Genomic DNA, 18,330 nt, shown 5'->3' on the forward strand with positions numbered 1-18,330 from the left:
TGAAAAGCTCCTTAATTGTATCAATTTTCCAGCAAGATATATCAGTGTCAATTAGTGAACTCACCGAATCAGGAACTTGGGGGCTGACCGACGATTCAGGTATGCAGAAACCTGGAAGCGTTGGAATCCACCTATCTCCCATGATACTTACCTTAGCTCCATTGCCTATTCTCCATCGAGTGCCGTTTAGTAAGAGATCCTTCGCACTTGTAGGTGGGTGTGGTTGGGAGTTTTTTCCTTGCTTTTGGGAGTGGTTTAGGCTTCTCTCTTTTGTAATCATGGGTTAGCACCTCTTATGCTTTTTTTATTATATTTTCTTTGATTATAAAAATAAAAAAATTTAGATAGATAGGTATAAATTACATTTTCTTATATAAGATAAAATTAGACATGCTACTAGATGTTTGGGATATTATCGTTTTCATATTGCAAGTAATTTTGAGATGCAAAACGGAATTAACAGCTAAAATTTATTTAGTTGGTATTTAATGTAAATTCCGTCACGAAAATTGAATATTATTTATTTTTTTGATCAATTTTGAATTTTATTTCTTTAATTTAACAGTAGTAAATCTTTGACTTTCATATGCACTGAATATTGATTGTCAAAAACGTACAACATCTACTTGCATATAGTACTTTCACAATAATGATGACCTAAATCAATAAAATTAATTAACACTAATAACAAATTCACACAAAAAAAAATTTAAAAACTTGATTAATTAATCATGCAGTTGTAAGCAACATCATGTTCTTGAATTCCTGAAAATCAAGCCTACCATCCAAATTAGTATCATAAAACTGAATCATGCTTCTACAATCTTTGCCACTTGTTTCATCCAAAAATCCAAGTTTCTTCAACACACACTCAAGTTCTTGGCTTGTGATGAATCCATCACCATCCAAATCAAACACTTTGAAAGTTGTTGCAAGATCCTTCTCCAACAACTCATCATCATCATCCTCATCATTGTTCGGTTTCGATATCGAGTTGTAAAAGAACAAGAATTCATTGAAGTCTAAGCTCTTCTTTTGTACCAGAGATTCAAGTTCATGTAAGGTGAATTGAGAATTGTTGTTTCCTATATTTTGCAGCAAAGAGTTCATTTCTTCAAGGCTCAGAAAACCGTCGCTATTTGTGTCTAGCTTCTCAAAAATACGATGCAAGTCTGTGGTAGATAGAACAGACATATTCCCAAACAACATGTAGTAAAAGTGTATGTTATGAATTTATGATAGAAGTGTTTTATAGTTTGGTCCCTATTGTTACAATTTGTCATCCAAGCACAACAAGATTATATATATAGACACACTTGCAAATTGCAATGACATTGTTAGACTTTTTAAATTTCTGACTTTTTTTTAATAAAAAGGAAACATATAAGTAATTTCATATTCAATATTCCATCTGTCATGTGACGTGTTTTACTTTTTAGATTTATTAAATAATTAATATATCTAATTTATATATAAACCAAATATATATTATATATATATATGGAATGTGAAACCAACAAAGTGATTATCAAACTTCAATTAAAGTTAGAATTAAATTGTGATATTTTACATAGGTTAATATTCTAGACTTTTGTGTTAATATTAAAAAAAAAGTAAAATTTTATTGATTTTTTAACTCGTTAGTCTATTTAAACATGTATCACATAACTTATTTATAAGAAATATATTGTTAAATAGCTTAACAAAACAAGTTAGATTTTTGAAAAAGTTAGATTAAGACCTAAAATTAAGTATATGATAAATTATTGATTAGACTTAATCTCTGTAAAATTTTTTACGGATTAAATTTAAGTTTCGCGAAACTCATTTTGATCTATCTTATTATCACTCATATTTTTCATACGGATTAATTAATACAAGAAATTATGTAATATGTAATATGAAATTTTTATTTTTATTTTTTATTATAAAATCTCATGCAAATTTTACCATTATTATAAAAAGTGTTTTAGCGATATCTTTGTAAAATATGTACTATTATTTTTATATAATTAACTTTGTATTTAATGATATGAAAAAGTAAGGGTAATTTGAAAGAAATCTCATTTAGAAATAATAAACATAAATAAAAAGTGAGTTTTATAATTTTGTCTAATCATGAAGAAAAATTTGTTGAATGACCTTGAATCCTTGATGATATGTGCAAGAATTTGTCGTACAACGATGCAATTTGCAAGAAGTTTCGCAATGGTTATTTGGTACAAAAATAAAATGGTGTTTTAAAATTAGCACATTGAATATTAGCACATCGAAACTGAAAGTCGTACAAAAAATAAGGAAAAAAATGTTGTGCAATTTATTAAAGACTTTAAGGAGAACTATTGGTCTTCTAATTATATTTAAGGGGTTAAATAAATTTTTGGTCTATGTAAATATCGCAGTTTCATTTTTAGTTTCTCGGATTTTCACAACGGTTTTAGATGGTTTTGACAACAGTTTTTTTTTAAAAAACTGTTGCCTAAAGGTAGAGAGGACTAAAAATAAAAACTACAATATTTATAAGGACCAAAAACTTATTTAACCCTATATTTAAGTATCTTTATTTGTAGGCTGCAAATGTTTTTTTTAATTGAAATAGTTTATTTTCTTAAACCTAAATAAGTTTTGTTTGTTAGTAATTGGAATCAAACGAGATCCACAAATGCGTTGTACTTTCTCTACAACTACAGGGCATACTATTGGAATTTCACAAAGATCCTTTTCGTTGCAATTGCAACTTGAAGGTTTTGTCATCATTTGTGGGAATAAACTACAAAGTGGATTCAAATGCGTGTTTGGTGCGTGTGTCGTGTCTACTTTTGTGACCTTTATTATCGTAGGGAGCACGTGTCAAGGTCTTGTAGAAGATTCCTCGTATTCATCAAACTTTTCATTTCATCCAAATTCAAATTATCAACTCATCTTTGTAGAATTTGTTTTGAAGTCTTTCTTCTTCTGTTTTTCACGTTTAGCATTTCTTTTTCAAACTCTTACAAAGTTGCTTTTGGGACAAGCCTCTCTGCTCTCACTATTGCGTGTTCCTTGGTACCTTCTTCCCTTTGTGCACTCAATTTGCCAGACTGAAGCTAGAATTTGAAATCTTTAAAATTGATTTCTAGTATTAAATTTATAATGCTCATCGCTTTCACATAAATGTATAAAGTCTCAAGATCGTTTATACTTACCTTGCACACTATGGATACAACAAAATTTTCCCTAATCAAAGAGGAGTTAATCCTATGAACAGAATAATAACACAGTTACTCCATTCAGAAACTTAGGAGGGAGGGTGCACTTATGTGAAAACAAAACTTTAATGTCACTCACTACTTAGAACATGCTTTTATTACTAAAAACAAAAGGCATTCCCAAACCCATTTTATAGCATCACATTACACGAGAATAAAGAATAGATAATGAAGCAAGAGAACTCTATATTCTTTGCACAAATGCAACTTCAAGCCTTGAAATGAAATTTGCCTGGCTCAGAGTATTTCGCTTCCACCTGTTCAACTTTGTTAAATTTAAAACCCCTGATTCTCAATACCTCAGGTTCTGAGGAATCTTTGTAGTCGACTGGTTGAAGAGTCCACCCATTGTTCTGAACTGAACCACTCACGTTAACCTATATAATTTGTATAAGAAAATCCCCCATATTAATTTAACAACATTCAATCAAACACAAGCATGTGCATTCAAGTCAAGAGTATAAGTTTCAAGCTTCAATTACTTTTTGAAGTGATAGTGGTGAGGTAATTTCTGAAAGTGATTTTTTTGTGAAGGAAATAAAGCTAACACTACTGTGCTGTCATGCATTAAGTTGTAATTACTCCTACTAAGCAGTTAATGTGCAAATGCAACAAAACACTCAACATGAAAAAATACCGATGAATTGTATTGGCATACCTCTGCATCATCAACAGCTTCTACAATAAGAGCTCCATCTACAGAAAGATTTTCAATGAAAATCTTTCGACCCTTGATCGCTAGTGTAGACCTCTGAGAAATGGAGCATTTTCCACTGACTTTGCTTTTGACTGAAGAAAAAGTCAGACCCCATTTTGGCTTCCATGTGATACGGGGCCAAACTTCAACCTCTTGACCATTGATAACCTGTAATACTGGATCTGCTACTTGGAAACCAGCCTGGAAGGAGAAAAAAAAGTAGAGAATTTGTAATAATCTGAAATGTCAATCATGGTAATAGCAATTGGCATCAAGGTAATCACGAAAAAAGCACAAAGACATTTGAGAATGGGATCGATACACTGTGCAGGATCACAATAACAATCTGGAATCAACGAAGATTCTTGAAATAACATTCAATCGTATTTCATTCTAAATATTAACTATTGCAGACCCATTTGTTGGTACTAGGTATATTGGAGCTCGACTGTTTGACAAGTAAACAATCTTCTACAACTTTCATAATCTCTATAATATTCTAATCAGTATTAAACTCTACAGAGACAGTAATCAGGCAAGCCTTAACGAGAATCAATCATCTTTGTATGTTCCTGTCATGTATTAGGTGGTGCTACCCATTTACCCTTCTCTAAATCTCTCACCCTTCTCTAAATCTCTCATATGGTTTGATCTATAATTTAACTTTCCTTTGTCTATTCTTCTTCAACTCTATTCTCACTACTGGTGTTTCTATAGGTCTTCTCCATACATGGTCAAATCACCTAATTCGAGATTATAGCATTTTCTCTACAATGGGGCTGTGTCAAATTTCTCCCCAATAATTCTATTTTTATTCCTATCTCGTCTTGTATGACCACTCATTCAACGTATCAGACTCATCTTTGTGGCCTTCAATTGAATTTCTTTTTAAGCTTTTACCATGCATCAAGCTGGCTGCTCTATGCAACATTGTAGGTTTTATTCCTACATTTCACCCACTCAACTTAGATCTTATGGCTGACATCTCTCTCTATCTCTGTATGTTAGTGTTAAGAAGTGTGGTTGGGCCTAACTCAACCCTACAAAACCGGCTTATAGGGTGAGGATTGCCCCCACTTATAAGGACATGTTCAGGCCATATATTGTCCGATATGGGACTCTTAACAGTTAGGATGATGGTCTCGAAGCACATACAACATATATTGAAATTCCATCACAAATATTTTCACATTGCCTAAAAATAAATAAATAATATCTACAAAACTAATTTATATGGAAAGAATATAAAACATTTAAAGCAATAAAATTAACACTCGTGTGTCATAAGACTTGCATGATATAAGAGTAAAACCACTAAATTACCTTTTTGAGAATAAGGCTATTTGCTCGATAGATGGCCATTTCTCCGGAAGTAGCACTATGGTATGGATTTCCTTTTGGCACCTTCAGATTAAAAAAACGGTAGATGAAATTATCCATCTTGAAAACCTTTTAGCAAGTTAAGGGCTTATTTGGTTTTTGTTTCCATTATCTGATTTCATTTGTTGTTTTACTCATTAGTTACAAAAATTTCACTTTTTTAGTGTATTTCCTATTTTCAAGTTTCTCTACGAAAAATACTGAAAGCAATTAAAAGTTGTTTTCAATATTTCTTTTATAAAACTTTGAAGATAAGGGGGAAAATTAGAATTTTATGATTAAAACAATGAAAATGAAATAAAAACTAAGTTGGAGGTAAGATACCATTACTCAAAACCTTTTATACAATTAAAGTTTCAATTTGAACCCAAATTTCCATTATCACAAACTTGTGGCAAGACCTTTCCAATATATTTCAATTCTAGGAAATCAAGCACTCCCACTATTTCTTTTAACATTCTATTATTTTTACATGTATGAACTTTTGCATTAGAATTTAAGCAGTACCTTAGCAGCATCCTCAGCATTATTCTTCACAGGTGCATAAGCAAACCATGTTTCCATTACCTACACAATCACATAGGACCAGTCAGGTAGCACCAAGCATAACAACCAAACATCCAAAAAGTGACATCACACAATGGACTAACTCCATCTTTAACTGAAAATATAACCTCAAACGATGGCAAAGTCAAATGTGATAATAAGCTTTGATTTGCTAAAGTTTATGCACTTCTCTCAAATAGATAATTTACCGTGAACCCAACCCTAGAGGATGGGGGCAATGTTTTTGGATAGTCCTGCATCATACATTCAAGTCGAGTTGAGGATTTAAATGAAGTCTTGCTGGCATCTTTATACCTGCAGTATCAGGAGAGAAAAAAACAATAGTGGGAGAAGATTAAGTCAGTGTAGATTTTTCTTCAAGTTGTTCATGAAAACTTTCTCATAAAATAATGCTAGTTCAAGTACAAACTTATTGGAATAGCTCATACTCAAAAGAATAACATTGACCATCAATTTAGAAAAAGAAAGACGAGAAAGAAAAATGGTAAAACAAAGTCTGATGCAACAACAAAGCATAGACTGTAATCATTGAAAATTGAAGCATGTTACACTGAAGCAATGAAGTAATAATATAGTATAGCGAGTATTCGAAAGAAGAATTACTTTGGGTTAACGAACTCCTGTATGGCACCTCCTGTTTTTGCAAGTTCCTCAATGTAAGGACCAAGTTCTAAAATCAACTGGCAGAAAAAGTAAGATATTGTTACTTATGCAATCATGGTATAATCATGATGCAGTTCAAATATGTAAGGATGAAAATTATCACAATTAAACATAGGCAATCAAAGCCTGATGTTTTTAGTATACTAATTTCCAAACATAATGCATCATGAACAAAGAGCTCACACCACATGACATGATATTAAATCAGATAAGCATACTACCAAATCTGCCCAACAATAGATAATTCAGAAGGCAAATGCCACAGCTGGTAGAAAGGACCATAAAACTGAGATAAGTATGAAAAACAATTACTTGGTTTATATTTCCAGGAAATGGGGAGTAGCCAGTCTCACTGTTGACATCGCCATCAGGGTATCCACTTGCTCTCAGAAGCGGATCTAGCTGATTGTACTCCACGTTTATCACCATAGACCTCCCTGGCATTTTAATGATCATGTGCTAAACATATTATTTCAGGAAAATCCATAAAAAAATGTCATTGACATAATGAAGTTGGGAGATATATTATTATTTATATAATTTTAATAAATTTGAATAAAACCTCCAAACATGTATGAATGTAAGTACAATCAAGTGACATGGATTTCAAACTGTGATCTCATACCAAATACTTTCTCAAAGAAAAGGACCCATCCTAGCAACTACTTTGAACTTGGTAGCATTTCAATCCTCAACAAATAAGAAAAGAAAGTGGTGCACACACAAATAGGGGATGAAAAGGTTACATAGCTTGTTTAGCTGTCACAGATTATTAGTTTATTACAAGGGAATAATTTGAAGATCAGCATCAAGATTGTTTCAGTATTACATTACGCCTATAAGTTGTTGAAGTAGTTACTCATTCGTCAGCTTTGTATTACATTTGGTTTCAAGACAAGGTTGCCTATGCGTTACGGATAGTTTTAATGATTAAATGTATCCACTGATAATGATGTCGGGAGATCAAGTAACCCGCTGAATTTTTTTTTTAAAAAAAGTAAAAACTTTAAGTGTTGTGCATTCTTAGCCTAATAATGCACAACACCTAAAATATTTACCTTTTTTTTTAAATGCAACGGACTACGTGATCTGTCCGGTATCAATATCAGTGGAAGTGTCTAATCATTAAAACCATTTTGCTTCCACGAAGAATCATTGTCTACCATTTCCCAATTTATTATGACAAACAATAACATATTCATAAAATTTTAGTTTCAAACCACTTTATAGGCAAGAAAAAAGTTCTATGCTTTGCAACATACACCAAAAGTTAGTTTATTATTCTCAGTCCCACATTAATATGTGACTCTAGAATGCGCACTATTTTCTTTGTCTATGAGAGATGAAATAATCAACTTACCATCAGAGTGGGTGAGTTTGGTAATTCCACCAATAGCTTCTTTTGCTTTCCGAGGTACAGCTAGAGAATTGACATGGTACTGTTTTGTAGAACTGACACCCAGTGCTGATGGAATTGCCTGGATCCACAAATTACTACGAAATAAATACTAAAAATATACCGTCTGGAATATCAGAAAGGATTTGTTGAAACTTGAAAGTATGATATATGCTAAAGCAACATACCTTGAACAGAAGTCCATTTGTATCTTGGAAAAAGAGAACCCATTTCAATCCAGCATTATACCTAACACATCAAATTTATGATAAAAGCATATCGACAATATACAAAGCAATTTGATCTACTTATTTATTGGAGTATTGGATTTCAATCACGTAAATTAATAAAATTAGCAGCTGATATTAGTAGTGTTACATAACAGCTTCTTTTTTTTGTTCCTAAATATATTCAAATCATTCTTAACTTACTTAGAAATATCTATTGAACAGTTCTATCAAATTTCTTTATATTATCAGAAAATGAAATGGAAGACATAAAAATAGGTTTTAAGGATCTATAAACTGTTTGAGTCATACCATACTTTCAGAATACCGCTGGAATGAAGAAGTGAATGCACATCACCATGTCCATGTGGTTTTGTCTACACAAAGAGGCACAGTTAATAGAACACACTTAGTTTGAAAATCCAATATATGAGTCTAATATAGTGTTTCTTTCTCTTTCTTTTGCTAAAATAGCGCAATCATACATGTATCCAGCAATACCTGAACTCTGTATCTGTTTTGTGGATCCAATGCAAGCCTGGCATCATTATCTTCTAAGCATGCAACTTTTTCCTAAATCATGTTCAAATTTAATAAACAAAATATTTTAAAACTAGACTGATCTTTCCTTGACATTAAAAGACACACCTACCTGCTTTAAGAGTGTTACTTGTGTGGGTTGCATGCCAAAGTAAGAATTTGATTCTAATAACTCTAAGGTACGCCCATGGGTGTCATCAGAGGTCATAATAACAAAGGGAATTTGTGTCTGGCCTTCACCTAAAAGTTGAAAAACACACCCATTACTAGAAAATACTTAAAAATATTAATAGTTTGAAAGAGAGGAAGGAGCATAAACTCTAAAAATGTTTTTGTTTCTCGGGTGTGGAAATACTTTTTGGAAAGCATTTTAATAGAAGTAAAAAGGCATTTGCTCAACTGTAACAATTCATTTTTGTAAGAAAGCTCAAGGACGAAAAATGCTTTTTATGAAGAAAAAAATGTCACCAGAAATGTTTTGCAGGGAGCTATTTCCTACTGATATATTTTTATTTCCAAATCAAGTTATTTTCCATAAAGGAAAGCATACATAAAAGTTATCTTCCATCAGAACAAATGGACCCTTAGTCATAGAAATTTGGTATCATTTAAACAAACCGTCTTCACAAGTTTTTAAAAGTCTTTAGTTTAACCACATGCGTAACAAAATCAGATGGTTAAATATGACTATATTGAAAAGGAAATTTATATTGACCTTCTGAGCTTGCTTCTTGAAGTGCCAATATTGATTCAATGTAATGTTGTAAGAAACATGTTCCTGTAGTTGTTTCGGCTGGAAGAGCAACCTAAAAGAAGAACATAAGATATGGTTAAGAGTTAGTAAGTAATCCCTTCTCAAGCAGGAATATTCCATACACAAACACACAGCATTAAAAATCGTTTAAAAGGTATGGGAACTAGAGCTAAAGCTATGAAAAAGCATTAGTCCTTATATTTAAGTATTAGAGTTTGAACTTTCCTTGTATTAAAACAGATCAAAGCAGCATTAAAATCAATATTAAACTATCCTTGTAAGCACCAGCAAAGCTTTGTTGTGACGGGGGAGCCCCAAAAGTTATTAAGTTTCTTTTGAAAAAATTGATTATATGAGAATAAAACCCTCCAATTCAAAAGGATAGAGACTCAATGACATAGTAAGACTCATAGTAGCAGATGAGAGGGTACACCGCATTGCCATCCTTGTCTAGACACGTGGCTTCTTCTCCAGATAATTTAATGACAAATTAGTCAATGTGTTTGGGAATTAGATTCCTCATTTGAAATCTTCATTTAATCTAGATCCACCAAAAAATTCTGATGTACATAGCATTTAATTAAGTTGGCCCCCTCAATAATTTAGTATAAACAAGCTCACAATGATCACCAACCACCATATAATGGATGTTGATTGATTTTGACAAAACAACAACAGCCTTTATATACAAGATATCATCATCACAGAGAATGATAGAACTAAACCTTAATCCCATTGTACCCTAGACGCTCCCCAAGACCGCCAGCAACAAGAACAAACGCAGCTCTCCGAGCTTCACGCACACCTGCTTCCTCATATTTATTGAAGCTCTCATCACCAAATTTCAATGTCTCACCAGTTGGAACCTGCAAAACCATTAATAAACATTCTTACATCTTATACCATGGACATCCACATACTGAAAATTCAAATTCAATAACATCTGTATCCATACACATATAAATACTCCGACACCTACACCTCAAAAATGGTGTGTCACACCTGTGATTAAGTTTAATTTATTATTTTTTCAGAAAAATGGTGTGTCACACCTGTGATTAAGTTTAATTTATTATTTTTTCAAATTATTACCGATCTCCACGTGTCAGTGTCGGGTCGGTGACGTGTTTCTTGTCCGTGCTTCATAAATATACCTAAAATGCACAAGGTTGAATATAATAAAGTGGAACAAACAAGGTAGCATTGTGACTTACAGAAGGCGTGAAGCCATCGAAAGGATTATTTCCAGCTTTGGAATCAGCCAAGAGTCGTTTAGCGTTATTGATATAAGCTTCCAAACCACCAGGGTAACTAGAATCGAGTAGAACAAGCTAACAAAAACGCAGTGTCGTTTAGATATTGATATATTATAGAGAATGCGCGGATCTATCTATTGGAGCGAAATTGAAAACAAACCTGATCGAAGAACGCTTTCTTCTCGTCGTCATCAACGCCGGGACCAGGCCAATCGCGAAACAGGTGGTCTTGGCCATTGTTCAATAGCATCTTCACCAACTCTTGCTGAAACGCAGAACAATAATCAGAATCAGAATCAGAATCAGAAACAGAAGCAGTAATTGAAATATGAAAAGATTATTAGAGAGAAGAGAGGAACCTGTTGAGGCGAGAGGAGGTTAAAATTGTCGCCGAGGGAGGAAGCCATGGGAATTGGAATCGAAGGTGAAGAGAGTGAGAGTGGAAGACGGTTACGACGGAGAAGAAAAGAGAAAGAGAAAGAGAAAGAGAAAGAAGGTAGAAAAGTTGAAATGAAATGTGCCGGTAATTATATCGATCTGATTTTTACTGGCAGTTTCAACTTTTGAATTTTTGTTCAACTGGATACATCTCAAATTCTCAATCTCACCAGAACACAAGGTTTGCCTTCAGTTTGTTAACTGGGCCCGTACCAGGCACGTGGCACCGGCAAACAAGACAGCAATAAGTTAGAACTGATTAAGTTTTTAAAAACTGAATTATAGTTTTTAAAAGTTTAAAAACTAAAAACTTGTTTGAAACAACTATTTTAAAATAGGAAAATGATTATTGTTAAGGAAATGCGAAAATAACAGACAACAATAATTTCAACTATTCATTATTATTACCACTCTATGATCTCAATTAAATAGAAAATTAAATTTAAAATAAATTTAAAATTTTATTCTAAAATAATGATATGTGTGAATTCTTATATGAATTTAATGGGAATACAACAACGGGGTAAAATGATTTTACACCGTTAGCGAATTGTAACCGTTAGATTTTAATATAGGTTTGACTTTTATTTTAATTATATATAAAATAATAATTATGAATGGTTGTGATGGAATGATAGTGTAAAACTTTTTACACTACATAACTATTAATCTCTTATTATATTTCTTCTTCAATTTATTTCGTACAAGCACTACTATTTACTTTCCAATTTTTCATTTTTCAAAACTGAAAACACACGGAAAATTGCAAGTTTTCATTAATGGCATTGTTGGAATTATATGAAAAATTAAGAAAACATTCTTAAAACTAAGACGATGAAAATAAATTATCAAAGCCCACCATCATATTTCTCATTAATGACATTATTTAATTATGAGTTAAAAGGTAGTGCTGTAAAATAATTTTACACTGTCATCCAATAGAAAATCATAAATGTGTTATTTTATTAAAATTTTTTAAAATAAAAAAATGGTTTAATTGGATACATGGGTGGTGATTGGTTGACAGTGTAAAAATATTTTACACTGTCAGTGCATCACCCTTTTCTCTTTAATTATTTTATTATAGTTTTTACTCATAAATGTATATTAGATTAATTTATAATTCATAAACTATATCATGAATTTTTATTTTTTACTTTTAGAATTGAATATAGTAAAATAGATTTCAAAAATTGTTTAAAAAAAAAATAGATTAACAAACAAGTTTTCTTATTTTCATTTTAAAAACAGTTTTATAAAACTAAATTACCAAACAATTTTTTTTCTTATTCTCTTTTCGAAAACACTTTTTCAAAATAAATTTATAAAATAAATTTTGAAAACAAAAAACCAAAAGTAATTCAAAAGTATTTCATTGAATTCAATATTAATATTTGATTAAGTAATTCAAAAGTATTTCATTGAATTCAAAATTAATATTTGATTTGACTGATACATTTATAATTAAATAAAGTTGACCAACATTAACTTGATAAGTACCCATAAATTCAATAATTTTTTAATTAATATTTATTTTTAAATAGATTTTTAATCTGTTTATTTTAATTTTTTTTTCAAATAATCAATTTTTTTAAATAAAATATTTAAATAACCAACATTCTCAAATTATTTATCAAAGTAATCATATTTCAAAAAAATTTGTTTACAAGAGAATGCTACACTCCCTCTGACATATGCACCCCTCAAACATATGCACTGTAAAATTAACTCATGTGTCATTGCATTTGGCGCATGCTTTGAGTATTTAATAGTAGGCGTCATTCTCTCTGGTGCATGCATTTCTTCTTTAAGAGGAGGCGTCATTCCCCTTAGCGCCTATGTAGTAATGTTTTTTTTTTTGTAAATAACTCATTCATTTTCCACCATTTTCCACTCATCTTCTCATTTCATTCTTAAATCTTTCTTCAAAATGTCTCACATTATTAAAAGAAATGCTCATATTTTTTATTCGCCAGTAAAGCTTCGATGAAGATTTGACTTTGGAACATTGAGACTTTCGAGCATCTTGAGAGGAGTTTGATTCGTTGTTTAGACGGAGACATTCAAGACTGTGAAAAGATTAGAATAATCAATAGGCTTGTTATGATTTCAACAGTAATGAATTGCATCCTATGTGGGAGTTAGTTAAAACTAACAATGACTGTCGTGTTATGATGTATGGATCAGATGATATTGTCCAACTGATGGTTGAAATCTCCTAGATATGTTGTAGTGTTTAGTCATTTTATTGTTTTTCGTGTTGTTGTTTTATGTGTGCTTGTGTTCGTTTTGTTGTATTCGATATGAAATGAAAGTTATATTCAATATGAAATTTCATGGTAACAAAAAATAAATTAGTATTAAGAATGCATACAATAATTATGTTGTGGAGCTTGATCCAACATTGAGACAATTTTTTTGATTGTGTCCGGTTTAACGATACTGTTTGTTGTGAAATTCAACAAACAAGCGCTAGTCTTCCAAAAGGTTACTTGCAGGAACGAGTAGGTGATCCAAGGACATAGGTGCACAAAGTTTATGGTGTTTATCTCGTTTTTATATAAAAAAAACATAGATTTCAATGTAGGCGAAATCTTTAAAATAAAATAAAAAGACATAAATGTTAATGCAGAAAAATGTAAAGAATTCGACAAGTAAAATGCAGAAAATGACTTAATGTAAAACACTTTGTATAAATAAAAGGCGGTGTTTGAAGAAATACATTGCACTCAGTTAACTCTTTTATCACTTTCGCTTTGATACTTTGAGTATATTGAGTTTCTGTAGCAATTTCAACATACAAAATCTAACACTAGAATTTCCAATTTATAATGAAATCTAAGTAACTATCCACGTCTTCGCTTGCAAGTATTTCGCTTTTAACTTGCTTCCACGTGTCCTTCGAATGCAGATAAGGCTAAAAAGTAGTTATTTAGTCTTGTTTCATATTCCAACTTCCTTAGTCTGAATACTCTCCAAATCATTCCAAAAAATTAATAAGTTCCCAATACTACTGCCAGTATAGAAACTTCGGCATGTTCCTTTAAACATATATGTCGAACTATCTTTCTAACATTTTGTCGAAGGAATATTAACATACTCAACCGAATTTATTCAAGTGTTTAACACTTCCTCTTGGCATGCTAAATATTTGAGATATGTCGAAAAATCCAACTAATAAATTGCCCCCCAAAAATGTCATTCTCGACCAACAGAAGAATAATGACATTTTTTGAATGCTTCAACTTAGTAATCATATTGTACTGACGTCATGGCCATTAGGCCACTTTCTTGAAACGTCATACAAAAGGGATGAATGCTTCACACATGCTTCGACATCTATTCCCACATGTGTCCTTCTTCACATAAATAGCTTGAACAAACCATGTTATTTTGCATAATGCAGCCAATCCAAAAGGAACAACAAAGAAGATGGGTTTATTTGTTAGACACTACAATATATACTTGAAGAGAAACAAGCTCAAGCATTCTAACAAAGGCTTGGTAAATTTAAGAAATTTTCACCCGCCTAAAAGAGAACATAAGAAAAATATGAGGATATCACATGCTATGAGTGCGGAAAATCGGGACACTATAGAACTACTTGTCCAAGTTTCACTAGGCATCATAAAAAGAAACATAAGGAATTATACTAGACAAAAGGCAAAAACACTAAAGGTCATAGAGCCTATATCACATGTGAAGAAGAGAATTAGATTTCTACCTCAGGTTCCTTCTAAAGTTCACATGATGAATATGCTAACCTATGTTTAATGGCATGTGTAGCAACCTGCCTAAAAATTATAACTTAGAGAGTCACCACCTATTCTACCAAGGCGAATAGGAAACCTTTAATGGTTAAGAGATTTAGGGTAAGATACCATATTCGGGTTAAGGGAAGGTGTTAGGCACCCAAAACCCTTTCCTAAAGGTTAACATTGCAAAGATAAGGGTTATGGCAAAAAAACATAAAGAAAGGTAACAGATAATTAATAGGGTTAAAGGCTTAATTATTGACATGATTAAGATTTTGGAGGAGGGGGACTCGCCTTGTTGCCAAGTGCCTACGTACCTCCTTAGGGAGGATCAGAGTCTACGTAGTTCGGGGACGGGTTGTACGCCCTTAAAATTAGTATTCTGGTTTGATGTGGTTTGAAGGCTCTTCAGTTGCCTTATCATAGTAATGATAATTCGTAGTTTTGAGAAGAAAAAAAGTTTCGGGGAAGTGTTTTAGAGTTTGGGTGTACAACCCTAGTTTTAATTTGTATCATTAACCGCAATAATCGATTGATTCAATTACCATAGTTAACAAATTAGAATTTGTATCGTTACCAATTTTTATCCATTGATTTAATTGTCACTAACAACGAATAATTGTATTTTTTTAGTAATTTTATGAATTTTATTGGTATTGTTACTCCTCGTAATCGATTAATTCGATTAAAAAGAATAACAAATTAGGGCAAGAAGAAAAAACGATTAATCATCACAACTAATAAAGTAGTTGCAACCATTTAATCAAATAGAAACTAATTTTATTTTAATTAAACAGCATTTTAATTAAAATTATTGTTAACCATAGCAATTAATCGATTTAATCGGAACGAATAACAAATTATAATATTATATATTAATTTATTCATAAAAAATAATTATTATAATTATTAATAAATATATTAAAAGAATTTAATTAAAAAAATATTTTAATAAAAATAATTTAGTTTATTAAGATTTCAATTCAGTGTGGCAGTTTTGATGGCTCATGGCATAGGGATTAATTTCTGGGCATTGGATCTAAGTGAGTAGAGAATCTGTGGTTAGATCTAGGGGACGCATGGTAGACTACATAGGTGGCAGCGCATGGGATCAAGGGGTTGAACATTTTATCAAAAAATAGGGTTGGAGGGGAGGCTCGAACCTGCGACCTCACCCTCACATACGCGCTTGCCAATCAACTCAACTGAACCAACAATCTGTTTAACAAACGCATTCAGAACAATACATATTAAATCAAAACACGCTATTGAAAACACGCGCCAATTTTTAAACTGGCGAACCAGACAATGACAGCTCATCATCTTCCACCTCTAGACCTATAAACCCTGCACATTTAGCTACGATTTCTGCTAGAGAAATTTCGTAGCAACCTCAAAACTGGAAAAATAGCGAACAGCCTATAGATGCAAATAAATATGGCGCGACCCCCTGGTTCCCTTCGTTTATACCACACGATCCTAATGCTAGCCTTGTTTTATCCTAATTTTAACCCAAGTGAAAACCCCCAAATCAAAATCAAGAACCCTAACTCGGCCTCCAATGGCCGAATACGATTCACACACCAAAACTCAAAGAAAGCAATCCAGAAACGTTCAGCACATCATTATCAATCAAATTATGCAGTCAATTATCAATAATAGTGTGTGAATCATGCTAATCGACCATGTTTTAGAAACTACATACCACGGCTAATTGGAGGATTATCTGGGGGTGTTGATGTAGAGCACCTATCCACACAGCTTCAGAATGATCCTGTGAACCTTTTGCAATTCTCAAACCTCCTTGAAACACCTTTGTTCTTCAAGACCGAAACTCACTTTCTTGGTGAAAATTTGAGTTCTGAATGTATGCTTCTGCAGAATGTTTCCAACCCCTATTCATGTGCTTTGGGTTATGTATTTATAGGGCACGAATTAGGTCACTTAAAACAATCAAAAATCTTTAGGAATCCAATCTTGCCAAGGTTTGAAAATTTGATTTTATTCTTCCATGGGAACTTGCTATTTTGGACAAATTTGTATCAATCTCTTCCCAATTGGTTTGCCACGAAAATATATTATATCTTACCATTAATGTTGATTGGAATTGATATATATGCACCTTTTTCACAAAATATTTGATTTCCCACTTAATTTAATCATTTTAAATCTATTTTAAATGAAATAAAATTGTGTAAAAACCAATAAAATGGTATAATTCGTGGCATATGGTTTGGATAACTTGTGGACCAAGTTTAAGTCATAAAAGTATAAGCCCATTTGTAAGAAATCCAATTTGAACCCCTTTTATTTCACATTTGGTCCTCCAAAATCACCCAACTTTGACCAAGCATATCTCACTCAATTTTTAAACTATGAGGGAGTTCTAGTACTTTTTGGAAACCTCAAGAGGTCATCTATAAGCCACTTTGGAACATATTTTCCATTTGGAGCTTTTATCTTGATCATATCCTCTTTGCCAAAAACTGCTTTTGAAGGATGCTTGAAAAAGACCTGTAATCTTTTGCACTGTATCTCTCAAATGAAGCATTTCTAGCCTTGGCTTGTGAGAGACAAAGTTGTAGAGAATCCAATTTCCTTCTAAATAGGCTTTGAGTGGGGAATTTTCGATGTTCCATGTGAAAGTTATGCCCAGTCAAAGTTGAGTTGACTTTCTCCTTGAGAAACCCTAATTTGAACCTTTTTGTATTTGTTCATCTCTGAGTTTCTACTGATAAATCATGATCAAATTTTGATCAGATGATGGATATACACTTATGTACTTGATGTTTGATCAATGATCAGAGGCTTGGACCATGCTTTGATTGTGATTGGCTTTTTAGGCTTAATCAGTTGACTGTGAATCTTGGAGTTTGTTTGAGCATATAACTTTGGAGTTGAGCCTTGATCTTTGCCCTGGGAGTATCTTGGATCATAATAGGCCATGGAGAGTTTGGTTATGGATCTTGTCTTGTTGATTTCCTTAAGAGAACCTCAAACCCTAGTTTTAAGAGACTTTTACTCAAGAGAATGACTTGATGAATCTCCTGAGCTTTTGAACAAACATGACTGAACTATGGAAGACAAATTTTGGGGTATGACAGCATGAAAGAAAAGTGAAGGCTCACAGGTATACACTTCTTATCCTAGAGATTAACTTTCATATAGAGAATTGTCGAAATATTTGAACAATATGTATGCAGATTAGACTCTTGTGAGGACGATAAAGTCGAACCACAACACAATATAGTGTACTCTCTCTCTCTCTCACACACACACTCTTGCATTTTAATTTTTTTTAGATTATTGCATGTTTAGATAATTGTTTGTTAGTGTAGTTTATTGTTAATTTTTCTTAGTAGTGATTTATTATGTAAGTTTAAGTTTTGTTGGAAACATAACCTATTTG

General features: G+C 32.2%; 2 protein-coding genes across 2 annotated transcripts; both read right to left on the minus strand.

Moving 5' to 3' along the window:
• Positions 1-653: 653 nt before the first annotated feature.
• Positions 654-1,294, minus strand: LOC131626420 (probable calcium-binding protein CML44). The gene has a single exon (XM_058897230.1). The coding sequence runs from the start codon at positions 1,207-1,209 to the stop codon at positions 730-732; it is 480 nt and encodes a 159-aa protein (XP_058753213.1). The 5' UTR covers positions 1,210-1,294; the 3' UTR covers positions 654-729.
• Positions 1,295-3,112: 1,818 nt separating this feature from the next.
• Positions 3,113-11,329, minus strand: LOC131626432 (UDP-sugar pyrophospharylase-like). Its single transcript, XM_058897243.1, has 17 exons — positions 11,088-11,329; positions 10,889-10,993; positions 10,687-10,803; positions 10,198-10,338; positions 9,434-9,524; positions 8,831-8,958; positions 8,680-8,751; positions 8,491-8,555; positions 8,140-8,200; positions 7,916-8,033; positions 6,868-6,992; positions 6,496-6,572; positions 6,081-6,186; positions 5,833-5,892; positions 5,269-5,349; positions 3,907-4,146; positions 3,113-3,625 (listed from the first exon to the last, which is right to left on the minus strand). Exons 1-17 carry the CDS (start codon positions 11,133-11,135, stop codon positions 3,458-3,460), a joined length of 1,803 nt encoding a protein of 600 aa, XP_058753226.1. The 5' UTR covers positions 11,136-11,329; the 3' UTR covers positions 3,113-3,457.
• Positions 11,330-18,330: the final 7,001 nt, after the last annotated feature.

The sequence above is a fragment of the Vicia villosa genome, unplaced genomic scaffold (assembly GCF_029867415.1).
Source record: "Vicia villosa cultivar HV-30 ecotype Madison, WI unplaced genomic scaffold, Vvil1.0 ctg.000287F_1_1, whole genome shotgun sequence".
NCBI classification, from domain to species: domain Eukaryota; kingdom Viridiplantae; phylum Streptophyta; class Magnoliopsida; order Fabales; family Fabaceae; genus Vicia; species Vicia villosa.

Excerpts from the sequence above, each read along its gene's own strand:
- LOC131626420 (XM_058897230.1), bottom strand. The coding sequence starts at position 1,209 with ATGTTGTTTGGGAATATGTCTGTTCTATCTACCACAGACTTGCATCGT.
- LOC131626432 (XM_058897243.1), bottom strand. The coding sequence starts at position 11,135 with ATGGCTTCCTCCCTCGGCGACAATTTTAACCTCCTCTCGCCTCAACAG. Across the intron at positions 8,201-8,490 it reads AGCGGTATTCTGAAAGTATG|GTATAATGCTGGATTGAAAT; the intron begins GTATGACTCAAA and ends TTGATGTGTTAG. Across the intron at positions 6,187-6,495 it reads CAGGAGTTCGTTAACCCAAA|GTATAAAGATGCCAGCAAGA; the intron begins GTAATTCTTCTT and ends CTGATACTGCAG.